We start from the raw sequence: 20,729 nt of genomic DNA on the forward strand, positions 1-20,729 counted from the left end.
CCGGGGCGCAGGGCCGGGGCGCAGGACCAGAGCGCAGGAGCAGGGCTCAGGGCCTCGGCGCAGGACCGGGGCATAGGATTAAGGCGCAGGGCCAGGGCCAGGATCAGGGCGCAGGAGCGGGGCACAGGACTAGAGCCGGGGCCGGGGCCGGGGCCGGGGCGGGAGCGTGGAGGTCCACGGGGACACCGCGCCCCCGGGGGACCCGGCGCAGACGCGGAGCATGAGCAGGAAAGGACGCGGCTGAGCGGGGACAGGGCTGTGGGGCGAGCCCCCCCCCTCCCCGGAGGCCCGATGGGCGCGCGCGGCCTTGCTCGGTGACCCCGGGCCTGGCGCAGCCCCGCCCCGACCGCCCGCGGCGTCCCCATGAGCGATGCGCAGGTGGCCCGGCCGCCCGGGATCCGCGGCGCCCCTGGGGGCGGGGGGCGGGGGCCCTGCGACCCGGCCACGGCGCCCCCCGCGGGATGGCGAGGACAGAGGCCCGGCCCGGAGCGGGCGCTCGCGAGGCTCCACGGCGTGTTCCACGCGGGCCCGCGGGGGCGGGCGGGGGCGCAGCAGACGCGGCAGGACGGCCCCGGGGACGCCGCCGAGAGCCGCGCGGACCGGGCGTGGGTGGCCTCGCGGCCCCAGGACTGTCTGCGCTACCTGCAGGAGCTGCTGGCCCTCCGCAGGCAGTACCTCCGCCGCCTGCAGCCGCCGCGGCCCGGCCCCGCCCCGGACAGAGGCGCAGGGGCCCGCGGCCAGGCCGCCCCCGCCCCCGCCCCCCGGGAGGCCAAGGTGAGCGCTGCGCGGAGGGGCCGGGCGGGGCGGGGCCCGGGAGCCCGGGGGTCCCCAGGCAGAGCCTGCAGGGCGGCGTGGGGGGGACCCCGGGAGGGCGGCATCGGGGAGGGGGACCCCCGGGAACGGAACGGCGACATGGGCCGGCGACCCCCCCTCGCCTGCTGCCCCCTCCCATCCCCCCAGGACACCCGCTGCCCCCCCAGGACACCCGCTGCCCCTCCCATCCCCCCAGGACACCCACTGCCCCCCCAGGACACCCACTGCCCCTCCCATCCCCCCAGGACACCCACTGCCCCCCCAGGACACCCGCTGCCCCTCCCATCCCCCCAGGACACCCACTGCCCCCCCAGGACACCCGCTGCCCCTCCCATCCCCCCAGGACACCCACTGCCCCCCCAGGACACCCACTGCCCCTCCCATCCCCCCAGGACACCCACTGCCCCCCCAGGACACCCACTGCCCCTCCCATCCCCCCAGGACACCCACTGCCCCCCCAGGACACCCGCTGCCCCTCCCATCCCCCCAGGACACCCACTGCCCCCCCAGGACACCCGCTGCCCCTCCCATCCCCCCAGGACACCCACTGCCCCCCCAGGACACCCACTGCCCCTCCCATCCCCCCAGGACACCCACTGTCCCCCCAGGACACCCGCTGCCCCTCCCATCCCCCCAGGACACCCACTGTCCCCCCAGGACACCCGCTGCCCCTCCCATCCCCCCAGGACACCCACTGCCCCCCCAGGACACCCACTGCCCCTCCCATCCCCCCAGGACACCCACTGTTCCCCCAGGACACCCGCTGCCCCTCCCATCCCCCCAGGACACCCGCTGCCCCTCCCATCCCCCCAGGACACCCACTGCCCCCCCAGGACACCCGCTGCCCCTCCCATCCCCCCAGGACACCCACTGCCCCTCCCATTCCCCCAGGACACCCACTGCCACCCCAGGACACCCACTGGCCCCCCCACCCCCCAGGACACCCACTGCCCCCCAGGACACCCACTGCCCCTCCCATCCCCCCAGGACACCCACTGCCCCCCCAGGACACCCGCTGCCCCTCCCATCCCCCCAGGACACCCACTGCCCCCCAGGACACCCGCCGTCCCCCCAGCAGCCCCAGCCGGTTACCTGCAGGGATGAGCGGGCAGGAGTAGGGGAGGGCGTCTGGGGGCAGCTGGGGGAGCCCTTCGATGCCGCACGGCCATCAGGCGCCCAGGGGTGAGGTGCCCCTCGTGGGGCATCAAGAAACCCCAGGAGAAGCCGCTTGAAAAACTCTGCGTGTCCAGCTCCGGGGAGCCGGGCGAGGGGCCGGCCTGGCTGGGCGCTGGGTGTCCTGGGGTCACAGTGCAGCACCCGGGGAGCAGGGAGCTCAGGGGCCTGCGGGCGCCCTGCAGAGGTGACGGTCACAGCCTGGCTCCTGCTAAGCTCCTCGGTTCACATCAGGGTTCTTTGAGCAGGTGATTAACGGGCAAGGGAGGCGGGAGACACTTCTGCATCAGGAAGGGCAGGCGGAGGGGGGCAGCTGTCCCCAGAGGCCCTCCAGGGCACTGGGTCACTCGGCCTTCATCCTTCAAGTTTTTATTTACTTAGTTATTTTTGAATGCTTGGGGTTTGAGGCTGTTTGAAGATCCCGGGTCATGTCCCTGATGACTGCACAGTGACGTGTCTCCCAAGTCCGGGTTTGCAGATGTGCCGCGGGCGTGGGATGCCTCACTGGGCTGCTGTCGCGTCTCCAGCCTCGTCTCCCCGGTGATGTCAACCCTCGGTATTGCAGCCCAGGTGGGGCGGTGTGAAGACCCACCCTAACCCCACAAGGTGTCAGTGTCCCAGTCCCTGCGCTTGAGTCCCAGATCCGATCCCGTGATGAGCGAGCTGCGGGCCTGTGGGCCAGCCACCCGCCTTCGGGGTCACCTCCCATGACAGAGGGGCTGCGGTGGGTCCCGGACTCTCTTCTCGCTTGAATATCCTGGGGCTCTTGGCTCTGGTTAGAGTCCCTCCAGGCAGTGCATTTTCTTGGAAAAAAAACAAAATGCAGTTCTGTCTTTATGAAGCCTCGCTCCCTTCCTCCCCGCGCTGTTCGGAGATACAGGGAAGGCTTCGGCACAGAACCAGCAGCTCGGGCCCTGGGAAAGGCCTGTCGGGCATCCGTGCAACGTGCAGGTTTCCTCCGGGGAGGCCTCCCACCGCGATGCAACCAGAAAACAGTTTTAAAATGGCTTTGAAGTCAGACCGAAATCTGAATTTCAGTTGTTTTTTTTTTTTTAAGCTTTTATTTATTCATGAGAGACACAGAGAGAGAGAGGCCAAGACACAGGCAGAGGGAGAAGCAGGCTCCATGCGAGGAGCCCGACGTGGGACTCGATCCCAGGACCCCGGGGTCACGGCCTGAGCTGGAGGCAGATGCTCCACCTCTGAGCCCCCCGGACGTCCCTGAATTTTAGTTCTGTGTCTACCAGCTGGGCACCTTTGCCAGGTCGAGTTGGCCTCTCTGGGCCTCCGTTTCCGTAGCAGACAAGTGGAAATAGGAGTAGGCGTGGGGAGGACAAGGGAGCCCCTCTCTGTGTGTCTCTCATGAATAAATAAATAAAATCTCAAGGAAACAAAGAACCAACGAATGAAGTGCATGCTGGGTGTGCCTGAGAAATAGCAGGTGCCGTCCCGTGGCTGGCAAGGTGGTGACCGGGGCAGGGGGCCCGAGAGCTCCTTTCTTCTGGAATGTCGTCACCTCCTGCTTGGTAGGAAACACCTGCTGATGCTCAGGTGTAGGGCGAATAGATTAGGGCGATTCCAGGTGTAGTCAGGCTGCTTGCAGGTGTCAGAGTGGCCCCCTAGTGTCCCCTAGTGGGACATGGCTGGTGTCTCCAAGCAGGGGAGCCTGGGACACATACACACATACACGGAGAGCACGAGGCGAGGTCCGGAGCTGGGAGGGGGGGGGGGCCTGGACACGTCGTCCCCAGGTGGCACATGTCCCCAGAGAGAGCACAGCCCTGACAGGGTCCTGGCCTCCAGCCCGAGACAGTAGGTCTCAGCTGCACTAAGCTGCCCGGCGCTGGCACGTCATGTGGCGGCCCCCACCCATGAGCACGGCCCCCCGGACCACTCGGCAGTTCTCATCCCCACATTTGCCTGAACGCACGTGTCCTAGCGTTGGTCTCACGTCAGCCCGTGTGTCCCCTCTGCTGGGTGCAGTGACCCGGTGAAGCTGGGACAGCACCTATGTCACTCTTGGACCCCCAGAGCACAGCAGCGCGTCCTCCTTGGTCGCGTGTGAACGGACGCTTTACGGGTCCAGGTCGGGTCTCGCGTGCACAGACCACGGAAGGGCCGGCCGGCCCCGGGGAGCCGAGCTTGGTGCGCCGGGCCCCGTCGGGCTCGCAGGCCTCCTCTCCCGCCCCGCGGAGAGCAGCCCCGGCCGGCCCCACCCTGTGCCCCCCCGTCTGCCTCTTTTCTGGAAAGATACGGCTTTAGACTGTTGTGCTTAAAAGGCTCAGTAAGAAATGCCTGCCCGAGCTTGCCCTGCTTTGCCCCGTGCAGCCGAACGGAGACCCCGCGGAACGCCCGTGCGCCTGGCCTGTGTGGTACTCTGAGGTCCTTTTTTTTTTTTTTCTCAAAATACTCTCTTCTATTTTTGTGGTTGTTTTTCCCGTTGGTGAAGACACGCTGAGCTTACTTCAGAAGCCACCGAAGGGGCACGGCGGAGAGTCCGCAGCCTGCAGTGGGGCGGTCGGCGGGGCCTGTTGGCAGGTTAGTGACGTCCAAGGCACCGTCCGCCAGGGCGTGGAGATAAGACCACCTGGCCCGGCACCATGTGGACGGTCCCGGGACTCCAGGATCGCGCCCTGGGCCAAAGGCAGGCGCTAAACCTCCGAGCCACCCGGGGATCCCCCGTTACTCGTATGGGCCCTGCCGTCCCGAGCAGCCTGGGTTCCCGACGTCTGCCCGGCCGAGCTGCCTGCATCGGCGCCGCATCCCTGCACCCGGCCCACCCCCATCCCGGCTGAAGAAACGCCCCTGCTACAGTGGCTTCAAAAGAACCAGTGAAATTCTGGCGACTGCCTGCCAAAAGCGACCGATTTCGACTTAAGGTGGTTGTATTCCGGCAGTGGCTTGTTTCCAGGATCCGTTTTCTACCAAGGCCCCCCAGTTCCAGTCCTGCTTCGTCGAATAGGACCGCGTCGGCAGCAGATGGAAGGTTCTTTCTCCTTTAGGGCGGGAGGCCCCGAATCCGGTTCGTCTGAGAGGTTCCCAGCGGCCTCTCTGTCCTGCGCACGAGTGATTCGGAAGGGAGAGGAGACGCCCCCTGGATCTGCCTCTGCGCGGCCGAGTCACTTTCCAGGTCAGCGGGGCAGAGGCCGTAGTGAGCCGCGGGATTCCCCGAGCACAGTCACCGGGCGCCTCTGCCGCTCGGCCCCCGGCCGCTTGCACGGCCGAAGGGCAGCACTAATTCAGTATGAGCCGCGAAGGACATTCTCTTCTGCTTGGCGCAGCTCCACAAGATGACAAAGGTCTGATGGTGACTGATGACAAGGCGGTGTCCCCGCGGCCCCCCGGTCAGGCCGCAGGCCGGCGAGTCCCTGCCCCCCTCCGTCCTCCAGGCACCTGCTGTGCGCTCAGCCCAGAAATTAGATTTCCTCGTTGTCCCCTTTCCTCCCCGCCGCGCCCCGCTCCCCGGCAGGCTTCCTGTCTGACCGGCAGGGAAAGCATTTCCCCAGGAAGCCGCTTCCCACGTCCACGGTCCGAGACCGTGGATTCCCCCCATCCTTGTCCGCCCCCGTCTCAGCACTTAGCACCCAGCACTGTCATCGTCGCTTCATTCGCTGGTTCCGCCGCGTGAGCTCGCTGAGGGGGGCACCGCGTCTTATTCTCCAGCTCCAGCCTCTTGCAGGGCTCCAGGCATGCAGCAGACATCCCCTAAACCAATAACCCCAGAAACTCCAACTGTGGCTTAAGAATTCTTAAGAAGAAAACGTACAAAGTTGGGTGGGAGAGCTAGAAGAGTAGCAAATCTGTTGTTTTTCATGGAGCGGAAAATGATCTTTTATTTTCAGTGGAGCGGAATATAGTTTGAGTATATTCCTATGGAATCGTATCCTAATAATTAAAATATCCGGTGTGTAATGATGGGTCAGAGTTCATCCTCAAAAGGACATTTTGGGCAACCCTTAAAAAAAATGTCGGATGATAAAACTATATTTGTTCACTAGATGAAGTTTATAAAGCACACGGAAGTATAAGACATAAAATAAAAATCACTTAGAACCGGGATCCCTGGGTGGCGCAGCGGTTTGGCGCCTGCCTTTGGCCCAGGGCGCGATCCTGGAGACCTGGGATCGAATCCCACGTCGGGCTCCCGGTGCATGGAGCCTGCTTCTCCCTCTGCCTATGTCTCTGCCTCTCTCTCTGTGACTATCATAAATAAATAAAAAAGTTAACAAAAAATTTAAAAAAAAAATCACTTAGAACCCTACCAGGCAGAAATAATCACTATAAAATATTTAGGTATATTCTCTTTCAATCATTTATTTCCTGTATATTTGCATATATGGGTACTAGATCTGTCAGCTAAAACAAAGGATGCTTATTTAAATTTGACTTTAAGGAGAGGGACGCCTCGGAGGCTCCGGGGTTGAGCATCTGCCTTCAGCCCAGGGCGTGACCCCGGGGTCCTGGGATCGAGTCCCGCCTCGGGCTCCCTGCAAGGAGCCTGCTTCTCCCTCTGCCTGGGTCTCTGCCTCTCTCTGTGTGTCTCTCATGAATAAATAAAACCAAATAAATAAATAAATAAATAAATAAATAAATAAATAAATTTATTTGACTTTAAAATAAGTGATGGATTTTTTTTTTTAGTATCATTATGTCCATGCAATATTTGGCACATATTTATACTAAAACATTATTCATTATTTATGTGAAATTGAAATTTAACTGCTGTCCCGTATTTTTATTTGCTAAATTTGACAACACTAATGTATGTGTATGTATGAGTTTACTAAATCTGGTTTACACCAAATAACTTTTTTATGACCTCTTTTCAGTTAATGTATTTTGTGGATTCTTTCCCGCCTCATTAACTAGTTTTTGAAAAGTAAAGTTTTAATGGCAAAAAATGTAACAATCCACATTCTTTAAACAATTGGGAAGAATTACAAGTAAATACATCCTACTCTATGAGGCGTGTTTTAGTGATTCCTAAAAGTATGACTAATGGGGCTTGGTTTAAAGACCATTCATTTTTAAAGATTCTTCTACATTTTGCTTCCCAGAAACATTTGATAATTTACACTTCCGTCAACAGTGAGTTAGAAAGCACTTCTGGTTGCATTTTATTAGCACCTAGTATTGCATTAATTTAGGAAGTTCGCTGATGAAATAAATTGCATTATTTTATGTACTTTGATTATTACTCGAGCAAAGCATGACTGTTTTATCTTATCAAACCGATGTGTACTTTTTATTTAATTGATTGCCCATTCATGTCTTCTATGTTTTTCTTTTAGCTCTATTAAAAATTTCTTATTACTATGGACTCCTACTAAGGATATGAGCACACTGTCGGCCACGTGTGCTAAAAATATTTTCTCCAAGTTATTATGTGTGTTTTCATTTTATTTGGCATTTTCTGGTCTATAAGCACTACTGACTTTTGTGTGGTCAAGGACATCCATTCTTGTCTTTGCTATTCCTTCCATTGCTCTTCTGCTTAGAAAGTCCTTCTACGTCTCAAGGTCAGCTGTGTGATTGCCATTCCTTCCCGTCCTCTTTTTTGATAGTTCCATTTTTAAAAACCCAACTCTTTTTATCTAGCAGCAATGTATTTTGACATGAAGTGGGAAGTGAGAATCCAACTTGAATTTTCGCCAAACAGCAAAGTTGACAAATTCATCCCCTCTTCCGCTGGATTGTGATGTTCCCACCTATCGCACGTGTAGGTTTTATACTATGGCTCAAGGATATCAGTTTAATTTAATCAGGCTTCTAAGCGATAAATGTGAGTATATTTTTTCCACGTGGGGTTTCATTAAAGTGGAACGACCACTTAGCTATTTATTTATTTATTCATTCATTAATTCATTCATTCATGAGAGAAATGGAGAGAGAGAGAGAGAGAGAGAGCAAGGCAGAGACCCAGGCAGAGGGAGAAGCAGGCTCCATGCAGGGAGCCCAATGTGGGACTCGATCCCGGGTCTCCAGGATCACGCCCTGGGCTGAAGGCGGCACCAAACCGCTGCACCACCGGGGCTGCCCCCACTTGTCCATGAAGATGACATGGAAGGTGAAGAGCCACCAGGTGTTGGCAGAACAAATAGTGGCCTTAAGACTAAGCCTATCAACCTCTGAGTCTAATCCCTAAGACCAAAGACGGAAGACGTGTGGCTTCGCTGCCAAAATGACCGTAGTGTTTGGTTGTGCGAGGTAATGCCAAAGTCGAGTTATGCTACAGTCTGTGACAGACTTCTTCCTTCGTTTCATCTCTTTCGACTCAGTTTCTCGGCTCCCTTGTCTACTTCACCGATTTTTTTCTTCAGGTCAGGCAAGTGTCCCATTTAGCTTAGATTTTGTTGGCATTTTGTGTGTAGGTATATGCTTGTAAGTAGTTAGATTTCAGTGGTTATAACTTTTTCCAAATTGCTTGTTTCTCATAGATTCACCTCTTGTTTCATAAGCTATTGTTCTTTCTTCACAACCCCCCACTCAGTTATGGGGACATTTAGGTTCTTAGGTGTTGTGATATAAGAGGGATAAGGCAAGTATTACTTTGGGCTTGGTCTTAAATACCCACTCCATGGATGGTGGAAGGTAGAGAAGACGTGTTAGAGCTTTTAGGGTTTGTACTCAAAAGCTCGCTTGCTTATTTATTATTTATTATTTATTTATTTATTTATTTAATTTTTGCTGATATTAATTTCCTTGTGGATAAATCTGAGCCGTTTTGCATTTAATTTCACCCAGCTGAATGATCCAAGGGAAAATGATCTCTCCAATCCAGACTAGCTCCAAAATTTCCTATAAGAGAGTATTATCGGTTCTGCATAAAAATAAGGAGTATAGAATTCTTAACCTTTGCCAGGTTAAATCCTAAAGGATACGTTAGCCGTGCAGGCTGGCTGGGAATATAAACGTTGGGCAATGGCATCTGTGTGGCGTATATTCATGCACTCAGTGGCAATGACCTCTCTGTGCCAGGCACTGAAATGGGTGCCCAGCGTCCGTAGGTGAAAAGGCAGGGAATGTGCCCTGACGCAGGCCACGGGCAAGCTGCCATCCTCAGCGTCGCTGTGGGAACCACACTGCTGTGTCGAGGCTCCTGGGCAGAGACACGGGTAGAATTTGAATCAGAATCACGGGAGTCGTGTGAATCCCACGACGTATCTCACATGGGCAGTGGCTGGCGGTGAGGGTGTCTCACAGGCCTAGCAAAAGAAACCCTCTCCACTTAACAATGTTTTCAAGTAGTACGAAATGCATCCATTTCACCAAGATCTTGTATGTATATCCAGATGTCATCATTTTATTTCCCAACATTCCAGCCTGTAATTCATCTTTTTAATACCACCCTCCTTTGAAAATGCCCACATATGGCACAAACACATAGATCAGTGGAACAGAAGAGAGACTCCAGAAATAAACCCGTGGTTATAAGGCCAAGTGTATCTAAGACAAAAGGGGCAAGAATATACAACGGGGAAAAGACAGTCTCTTCCACAAACGGTGTTGGGAAAACTGGACACTTCCATGTAAAATAAAGAAATGGGACCACTTTCTAACATCATACACAACAATGAACTCAACATGGATTAAAGACCTAAATGTGAGACCTGAAACCATAAAACTCCTAGAAGAGAACACAGCCAGTGATTTCTCTGACATTGGCTGAAGCAACCATTTTTCTAGCTAGAGCTCTTCAGGCAGAGGAAATAAAAGTAAAACTATTGGGACTACATCAAAATAAAAAGCCTTCTTTACATAGGAAGGAAACCATCAACAAAATAAAAAGAACCTACTGAATGAGAGAAGGTATTTACAGATTTATATATCTGATAAAGGGCTAATATCCAAAATGTGTAAAGACCTTAGACAATTCAATACCATAAAAAAAAAAAAAAACAATCCAATTAAAAAATGGGCAGAGGACCTCAACAGACATATTTCCAGAGAAGGCATCCAGATGGCCAACAGACACATGAAAAATGCTCAACGTCGCTCATCATCGGGGAGACACAAATCAAAATGACAACGAGCTATTGTTTTATACCTATTAGAACTGCTAGAATAAAAAAAAAAGAGAGAAACAACAAACGTTGGCCATGATGTAGAGAAAAAAAGAAACTCTTGTGCACTGTTGGTGGAAATACAAATCAGTGCAGCCGCCGTGGAAAACAGTATGGAAGTTCTTCAAAAAATTAAAAACGGGGAAGTACTATTTGGCTCAATAATTCCACTACAGGACATTTACCCAAAGAACACAGAACACTAATTTGGAAAGATACATGCCTCCTGATGGCAATCGCTGCATTATCTACAATAGCCACTGGTGGAAGGAGCCCAAGTGTCCGTCAATGGATAAATAGATAAGGAGGATGTGACGTGTGCACGGGGGCACGCGCACACACACACACACACACAGGAATATTGCACAGTCACAAAAAGATTGTGTCTGAGACAATATGGGTAGACTTAGAAGGTAAAACTGGAATAAATCAGACTGAGAAAGACAGGATTCCGCTCATAAGTAGAATCAAAAAAGAAACAAAAACAAATGAATAAACAGAAAGCAGAACCAGACCTATAAATACAGAGAACAAACTGATGGTTTCCAAAAGGGAGGGGTGGGGAGTTGGGCAAAATGGGTGGAGGGCGGTGGGAGAGACAGGCTTCCGCTGATGGAGCACGTCGTGGGGGTACCAGGCACGGCCTAAGGAATAGGGTCAGTGACGCGCAGTGGTGATGTGATGGCACAGAGGGCAGGTCCACTCGCGCGGTGAGCACGACACGACGTATAGACTTGTCAAATCGCTGCATTGTACGTCGGAAACTAATGAAACACGGTGTGGTCAACTACACTCCAGTAAATCAAAAACCAAATAAAAATGCTCGCGTAAAATAAAAATGACTCTACCCCTGGTCGGAACGGCCCGAGTTACTGCATGTTGTCCCTTCTTTTCCTCCCTGAGTTCTCAAATTCCCTAAATGCCTTGGAGAGCTTCTCATGGGCTCTCACGTCGATTCTGGGCCTCTCGTCGAGGGTTCTCCATGCAGGTCTCACGGAGGTCCACTATGCCCGTCCCCAGAGACCACCTGTTCGGGGTCGTGAGGACGGCGGTGGCGGATGAGATCATCCAGGAGGACACGGAGCCTGGAGCCTGGTTAGGCATTCAGTAGACTTAAAAAAAAAAAGAAACTATATTTTATTATTCCTTATACTTTGCAAACACTCACACTAATGTTTCTTCAATTTATTCCATAACTTGCGCCCAAATGCGGTCACTCGAGGTACTGATCGCTCTTTCAGAGCATTCCCAGTCCATGTTGTCCTGTTCCCGCTGTGAGCACCCCACTGCCTACCGAAGGCGCTGCACGGTCCCCTACCTGGGTGTTTAGCAGCCGGGGAGGAGGCCAAGGAAAGGCTAAGTCTTTGCCCAAAGGCCAGTAACGGTTTCTGAGCAAGAAACGGGTCGATTTTACAATCCTTTTGTCTCTCCTTGCGGTGATTGGAAGTCCACTGACCGACGGCAGTTGTGGCCGTCGGCGGAGCGTCCGCCGTCCTTGCCCAGGGCACCCATTCCAAGTGCCCTCCTAAACTCTGCGAATTGGGCACTTCACGTCCATTTGCGTTCGGCAGCGCTTCGTCCTCTTTGGTGGTTGTGGCTTTGGTAGCCGTGCGGGGTGCCCAGAGGCTGGCTCAGCCCGCTCTCTCCTGCCCTTCACTTCTAGCGGAGAGCAACCCCGCGGAAATACTCCCAGTTCAGCGCGGACGTGGCCGAGGCCATGGCCTTCTTTGATTCCATCATTGCAGAGCTGGACACGGAGAAGCGGCCGTGGGCGGCTGAGGCAGACGCCCCGAATGAGGACGTGGACTGCGATGGTGAGTGCTTGCCACGGCGGCGGGAAGGGAGCGGTGTGGGTCTGGGGGCTGTGGAATCCCACCCTTGAGCGCAGGGGAGCTGGCATCTGCCCTCGGAGCCTGGCCCAGGCCTCAGTCTTGACCTGGGGCCCCTGGCCTTAGTTGGCCCTGTGGCCACCACCTGGCCACCCCAACCCTCGCGGCCCTACTGGGACAGCAGCCTCCCTGTGGCGCCCCGGCCAAAGCCGAGACAAGCCCGTAGTTAGGGGAAGCGGTGACGGGGGAGCCGGCGCTCTACGGGCGTAAGGACAGGTCTGAATCGTGCAAGACGACGTCCAGGGAGCTGCCACCCAGCAGTGTGAGTATGACTCCGCACTGGCTCCCATGGTGTCACGTTACGTGTATTTTATCTCAGTCTTAAAAAAAAAAAAAAAAAGAAAGAAAGAAAGAAAAGAAAAGAAAAGAAAAAGGAGCAGAAGATCTGTGTTGAGAACTCTGGCTCCTGAGTCGACCTGAGCCAGCGGCACCCTGCCCGCCCTGGCCGTGGGCCCCTGCGCCCAGCTCCCCTGCAGGGGGCGGGGGCCAGCCCGGGTCCCCAGAGAGGGCAGGGGGAGCCTTTCCTCGGCCCCCCCGGGGCACCGGCTCTCTCCTGGGACCCCGTCACCTGACTGCCCGTTTCTGCCGCCTGGGACCCGCCGTCCTCGGTGGCAGCGGCGGCGACTTTACCGGGGCCTGTGGGCTCCTGCTACCGACGGGCCGGCTTGTGGTGCCGGTACTGGGTGATCCTCGAGCGCTCCACCCCGGGCCCAGAAGATTAAATCTGCGTGGTCTGTAGTTGCTGTGGCCCCGCAGCCCGTAACCGTGAATCCAGGCTCCCGTGGGCTTGTGGACTGTCGCAGAGTCCTCCCGCGGCCGGGCCCTCTGCACCCGGGGACCCCGCTCGCCCTCCTCCCCACTGCAGCCCTCGGGCCCTGAGGGCCGGCTCTCGCCCCGGGAGTCGGGCCTGGGAAGCCCAGGACGTTGGCAGGAGAACAGCAGAATCCACCGAGGAGGCGAGAGACGGGGTCTCTTTGCTCTTTGTCACCTGCTCTTGTCACTTCACAATTAGTGCATCTCCGGCGTCTTTCCAGGCCGCTGAACGTAGATCTGTGCCCTTATTTATAAGGAACATGTAACCGTCCCGTGTACGTCTACACCGTAAGTCCGGGGTCAGACCCGCGCCCCACTCGCCCTGACGCGGTGTCCCCCCTCCCCCCCGGGCGCCGGCTTCTCTCTTCCAGTGGCCACCAGCTCCCGGGAGCACGGCTTGCACTGCAACTGGATCCTGCGGGCCCCGCGCCGGCACTCGGAGGACATGGCCGTGCACGCGGTGCACACGGCGGACGGCCAGCTGCGGAGGGCCGCCGAGTGCAGGACCATCGGCACCCAGAGGCGACTCGAGAGGCACCCCATCTACCTGCCCAAGGCCGTGGAAGGGGCATTCAACACCCTGAAATTTAAGCCCAAAGCCTGCAAAAAAGAGTAAGTGCTTGCACCGTTCATCCCTCCCCCGCAAGGCCGGCCCCGGGGCCAGCCCCCATGGGGACACTGCTTTGGCCTCTATGCGGCCCCACATTGGGGAGCGTCTGATTGAAACAGTGAATCAGCTGGAGGGGGCGGTGCTCAGGGGCTGAGCGTCTGCCTTCAGCCCAGGGCCGGACCCCAGGGTCCTGGGTTCGAGTTCCGCCTCGAGCTCCCTACAGGGAGCCTCTTTCTCTCTCTGCCTCTCCCTCTGTGCTGCTCAGGAATAACTAAATAATAAAAAAAAAGAAATAGTAAATCAGAGCATCCACCCTCTGTGCAGCCAGCCAAGCCTCACTAGGGCCTCTGCCTCATTCGTCCCTTCCAGCCTGGGGAGCCCCAGACAGATCCTCTTCAACTTCTCAGGAGAAGACATGGAGTGGGACGCCGAGCTCTTTGCACTGGAGCCCCTGGCGTCTCCGGGGGAGGACTACCCCGAGCCCGAGAACCCCAGGGGGCAGTGGCTGCTGCGAGAGAAACTCTGGGAGCGAACAGTGCCCTGACTGGCTCGGGGCCGCCCAGCCCGACTCAGGCTGTGTCCCAGGGAAGGCGGCTGCAGGTGTTTGGGCAGCACCAGGTGTTTGGAGGCGGTAACCCTGCAGCCCATGAGCCTGTGGGCACGACCTGCTGGGGCACAGCTAGTGCCAAATGCGCCGGGGGGCTCCCAGGGCACCCGCCTCGGGGGGACCTTGGGGGACCCCGGAGCCTGGCTTTCCCGGCGCAGGGGGTTAGCAGGTAGGCACGGCCGGGCTGCCGTCGCAGCGGCAGGAGTGGAAGGCCTGGCCTGCCCTGGGGCCTGTCTCGGGCCTCTGCATCCGTCCAGGCGGCCACTAACACGGTTAACAGGGCAGGAGGGGGCCCACCCGGACCTCCAGGCCGCAGCTGCCATCCCACGAGGCTCACAAGCACCCGGGCTACAAGCAGAGGGGGCTTCCCTTCGCGCAGGATGCCGGGGACACGACCACGGTGTTCACTGAGGGTTACATGGAGGGTGGGCCCAGGGCCCCGGCTGGGACCCCACCGTACCCCCAGCTCACACCCAGCTCCGCTTCCTACACGAGGGCGCTCCCCCCGCCCCGCATGCCGGGGTTGCCCTGGACCGCAGCGATCTGTGATCTGGGGAAGCCGTCAGCAGCACACACCTGCCGTGCGCTCTTGGCACTTCCCGCGTGCTCCTGCGTTTCCCCTTCTCGGGTTTGCGAGGCGCTGGCTCGGAGGGACCCGCATCTTGCTCATTGGTACTTCTGGTGTCGCCTAAGGAAGAGTGAAGTCACGGGGCCGGGTGGGGGGGGTGCATGCTCCTGGCTGCAGGGTGCCCCTCGCCACATGCACACGCAGGCAGACAGGCCGGGCCGGGGACCGGGATCCCGGGTCCTGCGACGTCTCCGTGTCTCCGCCTCTGTCTCCGTGTCTCTCCTGAATGAGTAAATAAGACCTTAAATCAACAACAGCAACAACAGACCCCGCACCCGGGATGCTCTGGGCTGCGGTTGGCCTGAGAACGGAGCGGAGCTCTCCTCCTGCCCGGCTCACGTCAGGTTATTCTTACTGTTATTTATTTTTTTTAAACTATGGACTTTTTATTTCCGTGAACCTGACTATCGGAATCTTAAGTGTTTACCAACTCCAACCAGGAGGGAAAAAAAAAATGCTGATAATTACGTGGCATTCTTCAAAATTCTGTGTCTGCACATTTCAGACGAAAATACACTAGAAACGTTCTGATGCTTGTCTTTACTATCATTATTATTATTTCGTCTGTGAGTGCCAATGTCGGTGTTTGGGAGGTTTCTTTCATTTTGTGGCTTATCCTAAACCCACGGCAGCCGGAAGCTCCACGGAAAAAGAAACGTTTGGGGGATCCGTTGTATTACCTGCGACAGAGCACGGCCAGCCAACACGGCCGCGAACCTTCCTTTTCCCCAAATGTGGCCTCGCGTGGAAGCCCCGGAACGGAGATTCTCCGCCGAGGGTCAGCTCAGGACACGGGCCTCCTCGCCTGCCTCTTCCCGGCCCCGACGTCACGTGGCGAAGACTCTGCGCGGGATCCGCTTGCACAGACAAGAAGAAGATAAACAGGACACAGAGGATGTTTGGAGTCTACGTTTTTTCTTTTCTTTTCTTTTCTTTTTTTTTTAAGCATTTATTGCTCATGAGACCTGAAACTGTGCTTGTGTCTCTGGCTTCACGTTTTGTGTATTTTTACCTTTAATGAGACTATACGCAGACCGGCCCCCAAAGCTCCACGATTGAGAAACGGGAGGCTGGCGCGTCTTGGGGATGATCTTAGGGATTTGAAGCCGGTGATAAGCCCCGGGGTCCGGGCTTTGTCTGGGGAATCCTGAGGTGGTGTCTACCGAGGTCTTGAGAGCAATGAAATTCGAGACAATAAAGTTGAATTCGGCACAACGAGTGTTGGAAGGCTCCTTTTCCCCGGGAGTGACCCTTCAGGCGGTGGCCCCGGAGGCCCCGGGGTAGCGGCTCCAGCTGCCCAGGATTGTCCTGGTTTTCGATTCAGGGACGTCTACCTGTCGCCACACAGGACGTCCAGATGCCCCTGCTTTCTGGCTCAGCCACAGACGGCCGTGGGCCCGGGGAGGGCGGGTGGGGGTGTGCACGCGGCCAAGGCCAAGGCCCTGCTGCCAGGCCAGGCCCCACGGCCTCCGGGTACGGCGTCGGGACCGCCGTCGGGGGGCTGGAGGGCGGGCAGGTGGGCTCCGCTGGAGGGAGGGGCGCCCCGGCCTCCCCAGCTCCTGGCACCCGGTGCTTCGGCCCGTCCTGCCGCCCGTGTCCAGGGCTCCGAGCCCGTTGGGCGGCCCCGAGCGTGTGCTCGCCCCAGCCCCCGTCTGCAGCGCCCCTCCTGCCCCACGAGGCGCCGGCGCCTCCAAGCGGGGCTGCACCTGCCCGCTGCCCACGTGGGCCCGACCGCTCGGGCGTCTCCCAGCGTCTTCGGGCCCCGCAAAGGTGCAGGGCTGTCGCGTCCGGCAGCCCCTCGACTCGGAGAGACGACCCGATGACTCGGATCGCCGGGTAGGGGAGCAGAGCTCTTCAGCCCCGTGGGACGCGGGAGGAGGGCGAGCCCACGCGCATGTCCCTGCCGGCCCGGGGGATGTTCCCGTCAACCCACCTAGCGAGTCCTTAGTAAGCAACTGCTGTATACCGAGCGAGTAATCCAAGGCACACTTTGCGCCCTTTGGTGGCTGGCGGCCCAACCAGGGGACACAGAACAAACGGGTGGGCCAGTGCTTCCTCGAGCACCTCGGGCTCGGCCACGGCAGGGAGCCCGCCTGGGTCGGGGCCGCGGGGAGCGGGCGGCGGAGGTGCTCCCCGAGACGGCTTCCCACGCTGCTAGGGGGGCGCCGGCGGCCGGAAGCTACTGAGAGGCCGTGGCGGGTCAGACGGACAGACGGCAGGGCGCTCGGTCAGACAGGTCAAGGGCCAAGTGTCCTCCCCCTCGACGGAGAGTGAGTGGAGCCTCAGAAGTCCTCCGGCTGCAGGGCGGAGAGGGGATGCCCTGGGGTCCCAGCAGCCCGAGCTCCCCGGACCTCAGCAAGGGAGGCTCTCAGGCCCAGCGCTGCCCTCGGCCTCCCCGTGGGCCCGTGGCTCGCACGCGTCCTCGGGTGGCCTCTGCTTCCCCCGCGCAGCCGCCATCACTCCTGGGCTGCCTGCACGTCCAGGGCCTCGTCAGCGCGTAATCGGGGCAGGTCCCCTGGGGGGCAGGAGGGCTGCGGGGTGAGGGGCGGGGGTGGGCAGACACACTCCATAGGGAAACTGAGGTAGCCATCCCGGTCAGCCTCCCAGGCCCAGGGTGTGTCGAGGCCCGCCGGCCAGGCTCCTGGGGACGCTGCCTGCACTTGTGTATCCACGCACTGGCCGTTTGACAGGTACTGAGCTCCGACTCTGTCCCAGTGTGTGTCTGGGGATGTCGCATGAACACGGGCTCTCACGGAGCTGTCAGTGGCGGGAGGCACGGGACAGAATCAAGGGGCCGCAGCAGTACACATGAGTCAGACTGTGGTCGAGGTCCATGAGGGAGGCCCAGGGCGGCCAGGGCCTGTAGGGGCATCAGAGCCGGCTGGGGCAGGGTGGCTGGGCCGGGGTGGCTGGGGAGGGGTAGCTGGGGCAGGGTGGCTGGGGCAGGGTGGCTGGGGCAGGGTGGCTGGGCCGGGGTGGCTGGGCAGGGGCAGCTGGGGAGGGGTGGCTGGGGAGGGGCGGCTGGGGAGGGGTGGCTGGGGAGGGGTGGCTGGGGAGGGGTAGCTGGGGCAGTGTGGCTGGGGCAGGGTGGCTGGGGCAGGGTGGCTGGGGCAGGGTGCTGGGCAGGGGCAGCTGGGGCAGTGTGGCTGGGGCAGGTAGCTGGGCCGGGGTGGCTGGGGCAGGGTGGCTGGGCAGGGGCAGCTGGGGCGGGGTGGCTGGTGCAGGGTGCCTGGGGAAGGGTGGCTGGGGCAGGGTGGCTGGGCAGGGGTGGCTGGGGAGGGGCAGCTGGGGAGGGGTAGCTGGGGCAGGGTGGCTGGGGCAGTGTGGCTGGGCAGGGGTGGCTGGGGAGGGGCAGCTGGGGAGGGGTAGCTGGGGCAGGGTGGCTGGGGCAGTGTGGCTGGGGCAGGGGCAGCTGGGCAGGGGCGGCTGGGGAGGGGTGGCTGGGGAGGGGCAGCTGGGGCAGGGTGGCTGGGGCAGGGGCAGCTGGGGCAGGGGCAGCTGGGGAGGGGCGGCTGGGGAGGGGCAGCTGGGGCGGCCCTCCGAGCTCCCACCTAGCTTCAGCAGCCACAGCCGAGGCTACCTCCGGGGAGAGGGCTTCTGGAGCGCCCACCCCGTCTCAGCCGTCACTGCCCCAGCCCTCCCATGCATCAGCGGGTGCCGCGCCTACTGCAATCTAACGCACGACTGTACACGCACATACACACTCGCCCACACTCGCTCAGCCACATTCACTTGTGCACGCTCGCCCCGTTAGCTGCCGAGCCCCACAGGGCCCAAGGTTAGTCTGTTCTGCTCACGCCCTGTGCCCTGGGTCAGGAGCGGTGCCTACGCCAACAACCGCCTGTTGACCGAATGCCAGGCTGCCAGGTTGCAGAAAGGAGTGCAGGGCCCGTGAGCTGAGATGTCCGGGGGAATCTGAGGCATCATGCGGAGGGCTGGGGGCTGCAGAGAGATCCAGGCTGAGGATCTGCGCCGGAGGGACCGCGGCCTTGGAAGGACTTGAAAGACATCACTGGTGTCCTCGGGAGGTACCACGGAGCAGCCGGGTGTGCTCAGACCTCTTCCAGGCCCTGAGAGAAGAACCGCGAGACCAGGTCCCTGACGTCGGAGCCCCTGCCTCGGTGGGGAGGGCTGTGCGGGCAGTAGCGACCATTGACCACCTGCACATATATTCAAATGTAACAACGTGTCAGGTTGTGATAAATGCCGTGAAGTAAACCAGAGAGTGGGAAGGGCGAGAGGTGGGGTGTTTGGTCCGAGAAAGCCCTGCAGAGGTGGTGATCCTTGGACAGAGCCCTGAGTGGAAACGGGGTTAGGTGAGCCCCGGGGGAAGGACTGGTCGGGCCAAGGGTAGGGTGAAGGCCCCAGGCAGGAAGGCCCCAGGGGACCTCGAGATTGCAGAAGGGAAGGTACTGGGGGGTCCGTGCAGGGGTCTGAGCAGGAGTCGCACAATCTGACTTAATTTTTAAAAGATGATTGTGGCTGCAGGGGGTGGTTTTGCCAAAGGGCTCAAAGGGCCCACCTGGGGCTCCAGGGGGGTCATTCGCTGTGGGCCAGACAAGAGGCACCACGGGCTGCCTGGCGGGAGGAGTGGGCTGCTGCCAGATGGTGGGGCTGGGGGAGACTCTGAAGCAGGACTTGCAGGTGTTTCGGCTCCAGGAACGAGGCACAGAGACGTGGGCGTCTAGCTCGGGCGCTGGTGACCACACGTGCCCTTTATTCAGCTGAGCAACGGAGGGCTGCTGAGCAGGGCCTTTGGGGGGAGGGATTTTGGGAGGGAAGTCAAAAGTCCTATTTTGTATGTGTTACCCTAGAGCTTTCTGTGGACTTCCTGGTGGGAACTGGGGCGTCTCCGTGTGGAGCTCGGGCGTGGCTGGATCTAGAAGTACAAGCCCGGGGAGCTGCCACCACAGAGACAGAATCTGAAGTCGTGGAGAGATGCGGTCACTAGGACACCGTGTGGAGACCTGCAAGGGCAGGGAGGCAGAGAGGAGCAGGCCGGGGTGCCCCGGCATTGAGGGGCTCAGAAGAGGAGGAGCCCGTGTGGTGCGAGGAAGAGCGTCTAATGAGCTGAAGAAAACGCTCCAGGTTTGGGGGGGACAGAGCGCAGAGAGCGGAGGGGGGCCGTGTGGGGTCAGCAGGGCACGCAGCAGAGCCACGTAAGAAAGACAGTCTTGACTTTGATTCAAGATGGTATCGTCGACGTCCAGAGAGCTCAAGGAGCCCACTCCCCAAACCCAGGCCCCGATTCCTTCTGGCTGTTTCTAAGACTGAGCGCTCCTGAGGGGCGTGGTGGGTGACAGACCCGGGCTGTAAGGGTCCCGCAGGCCGCGTGGCCAGGCTGCCCGTTCCCGGGGTGGAGGGGGGCTGGGTGGGGGCAGGTGCTCACCTCCTCAGCCAAGGAGCAACCACCTGCTCTCACCTGCCGGGCCCCTGCGGACCCTGCAGCCCCCTGGGGTGTGGATGTGCCCTGGGCACTTAGGCTCCCTGGGCCTCATTTTTCTCAAACGTGAAAAGGGCCCCTCACCCTGTTCCTAACCTGCGGTGTCACGGTGGGGAATACCAGGGCCACCTGGTAAGGAGCCCGGCGGACAGTAGTTGTTACCTGTGGCCATAATAACGGATGCTGACTTGCCATCACTCACAAGAGCCAAGAATATCGCCAGGCACCTTGAAAACAGCTGTAAAACAGACGCCGGCAACGTCCCGCCGTGATAAGAGGTAGCACAGCGCGGGGAGCAAGTCTTTGGAAGAAGACGGCACTGGAGCAGCGTAAGGTAAAGGATGTGCTTGTCTCCGGTGTTGCTTGGCCTCTGTGCCTAATCAGTAGAGGCCAACGTGTCCTCACTTCGCAGTCCCTGGGCTGTCCCCTCCCCACCACCGGAAATCAGAGCCCTGCATTGCGCCGAGGGGAACTGCCACCCAGGGAAGACGAATGACATTTTTGCGATTAACCTAGACCTTGGGAACCAGTCCCAGAGGGAGACCCACACCTGAGGCCAGTGTTCTGAGCTGTGCTCTTCCTCGGGGTCTGGACCCGCAGCCCAGCCGCTTCCCTTCCGGCGGGGCAGTGAACGCAGAGGCCGTTGGCATGAGGTCATTTGGCCACACGGTGGCACTTCACGCCTGATAA

The 20,729-nt window shown here is 58.8% G+C and overlaps 1 protein-coding gene across 1 annotated transcript; it reads left to right on the plus strand.

The window, feature by feature from the left end:
* The first annotated feature begins 257 nt into the window (after positions 1–257).
* On the plus strand, positions 258–15,811 carry C6H13orf42 (chromosome 6 C13orf42 homolog). The gene is made up of 4 exons (XM_072760514.1): positions 258–774; positions 11,713–11,863; positions 13,123–13,363; positions 13,731–15,811. The coding sequence occupies exons 1-4, from the start codon at positions 364–366 to the stop codon at positions 13,903–13,905; spliced, it is 978 nt and encodes a 325-aa protein (XP_072616615.1). The 5' UTR covers positions 258–363; the 3' UTR covers positions 13,906–15,811.
* The last annotated feature ends 4,918 nt before the right edge of the window (positions 15,812–20,729 follow it).

The sequence above is a fragment of the Vulpes vulpes genome, chromosome 6 (assembly GCF_048418805.1).
Source record: "Vulpes vulpes isolate BD-2025 chromosome 6, VulVul3, whole genome shotgun sequence".
NCBI classification, from domain to species: Eukaryota; Metazoa; Chordata; class Mammalia; order Carnivora; family Canidae; genus Vulpes; species Vulpes vulpes.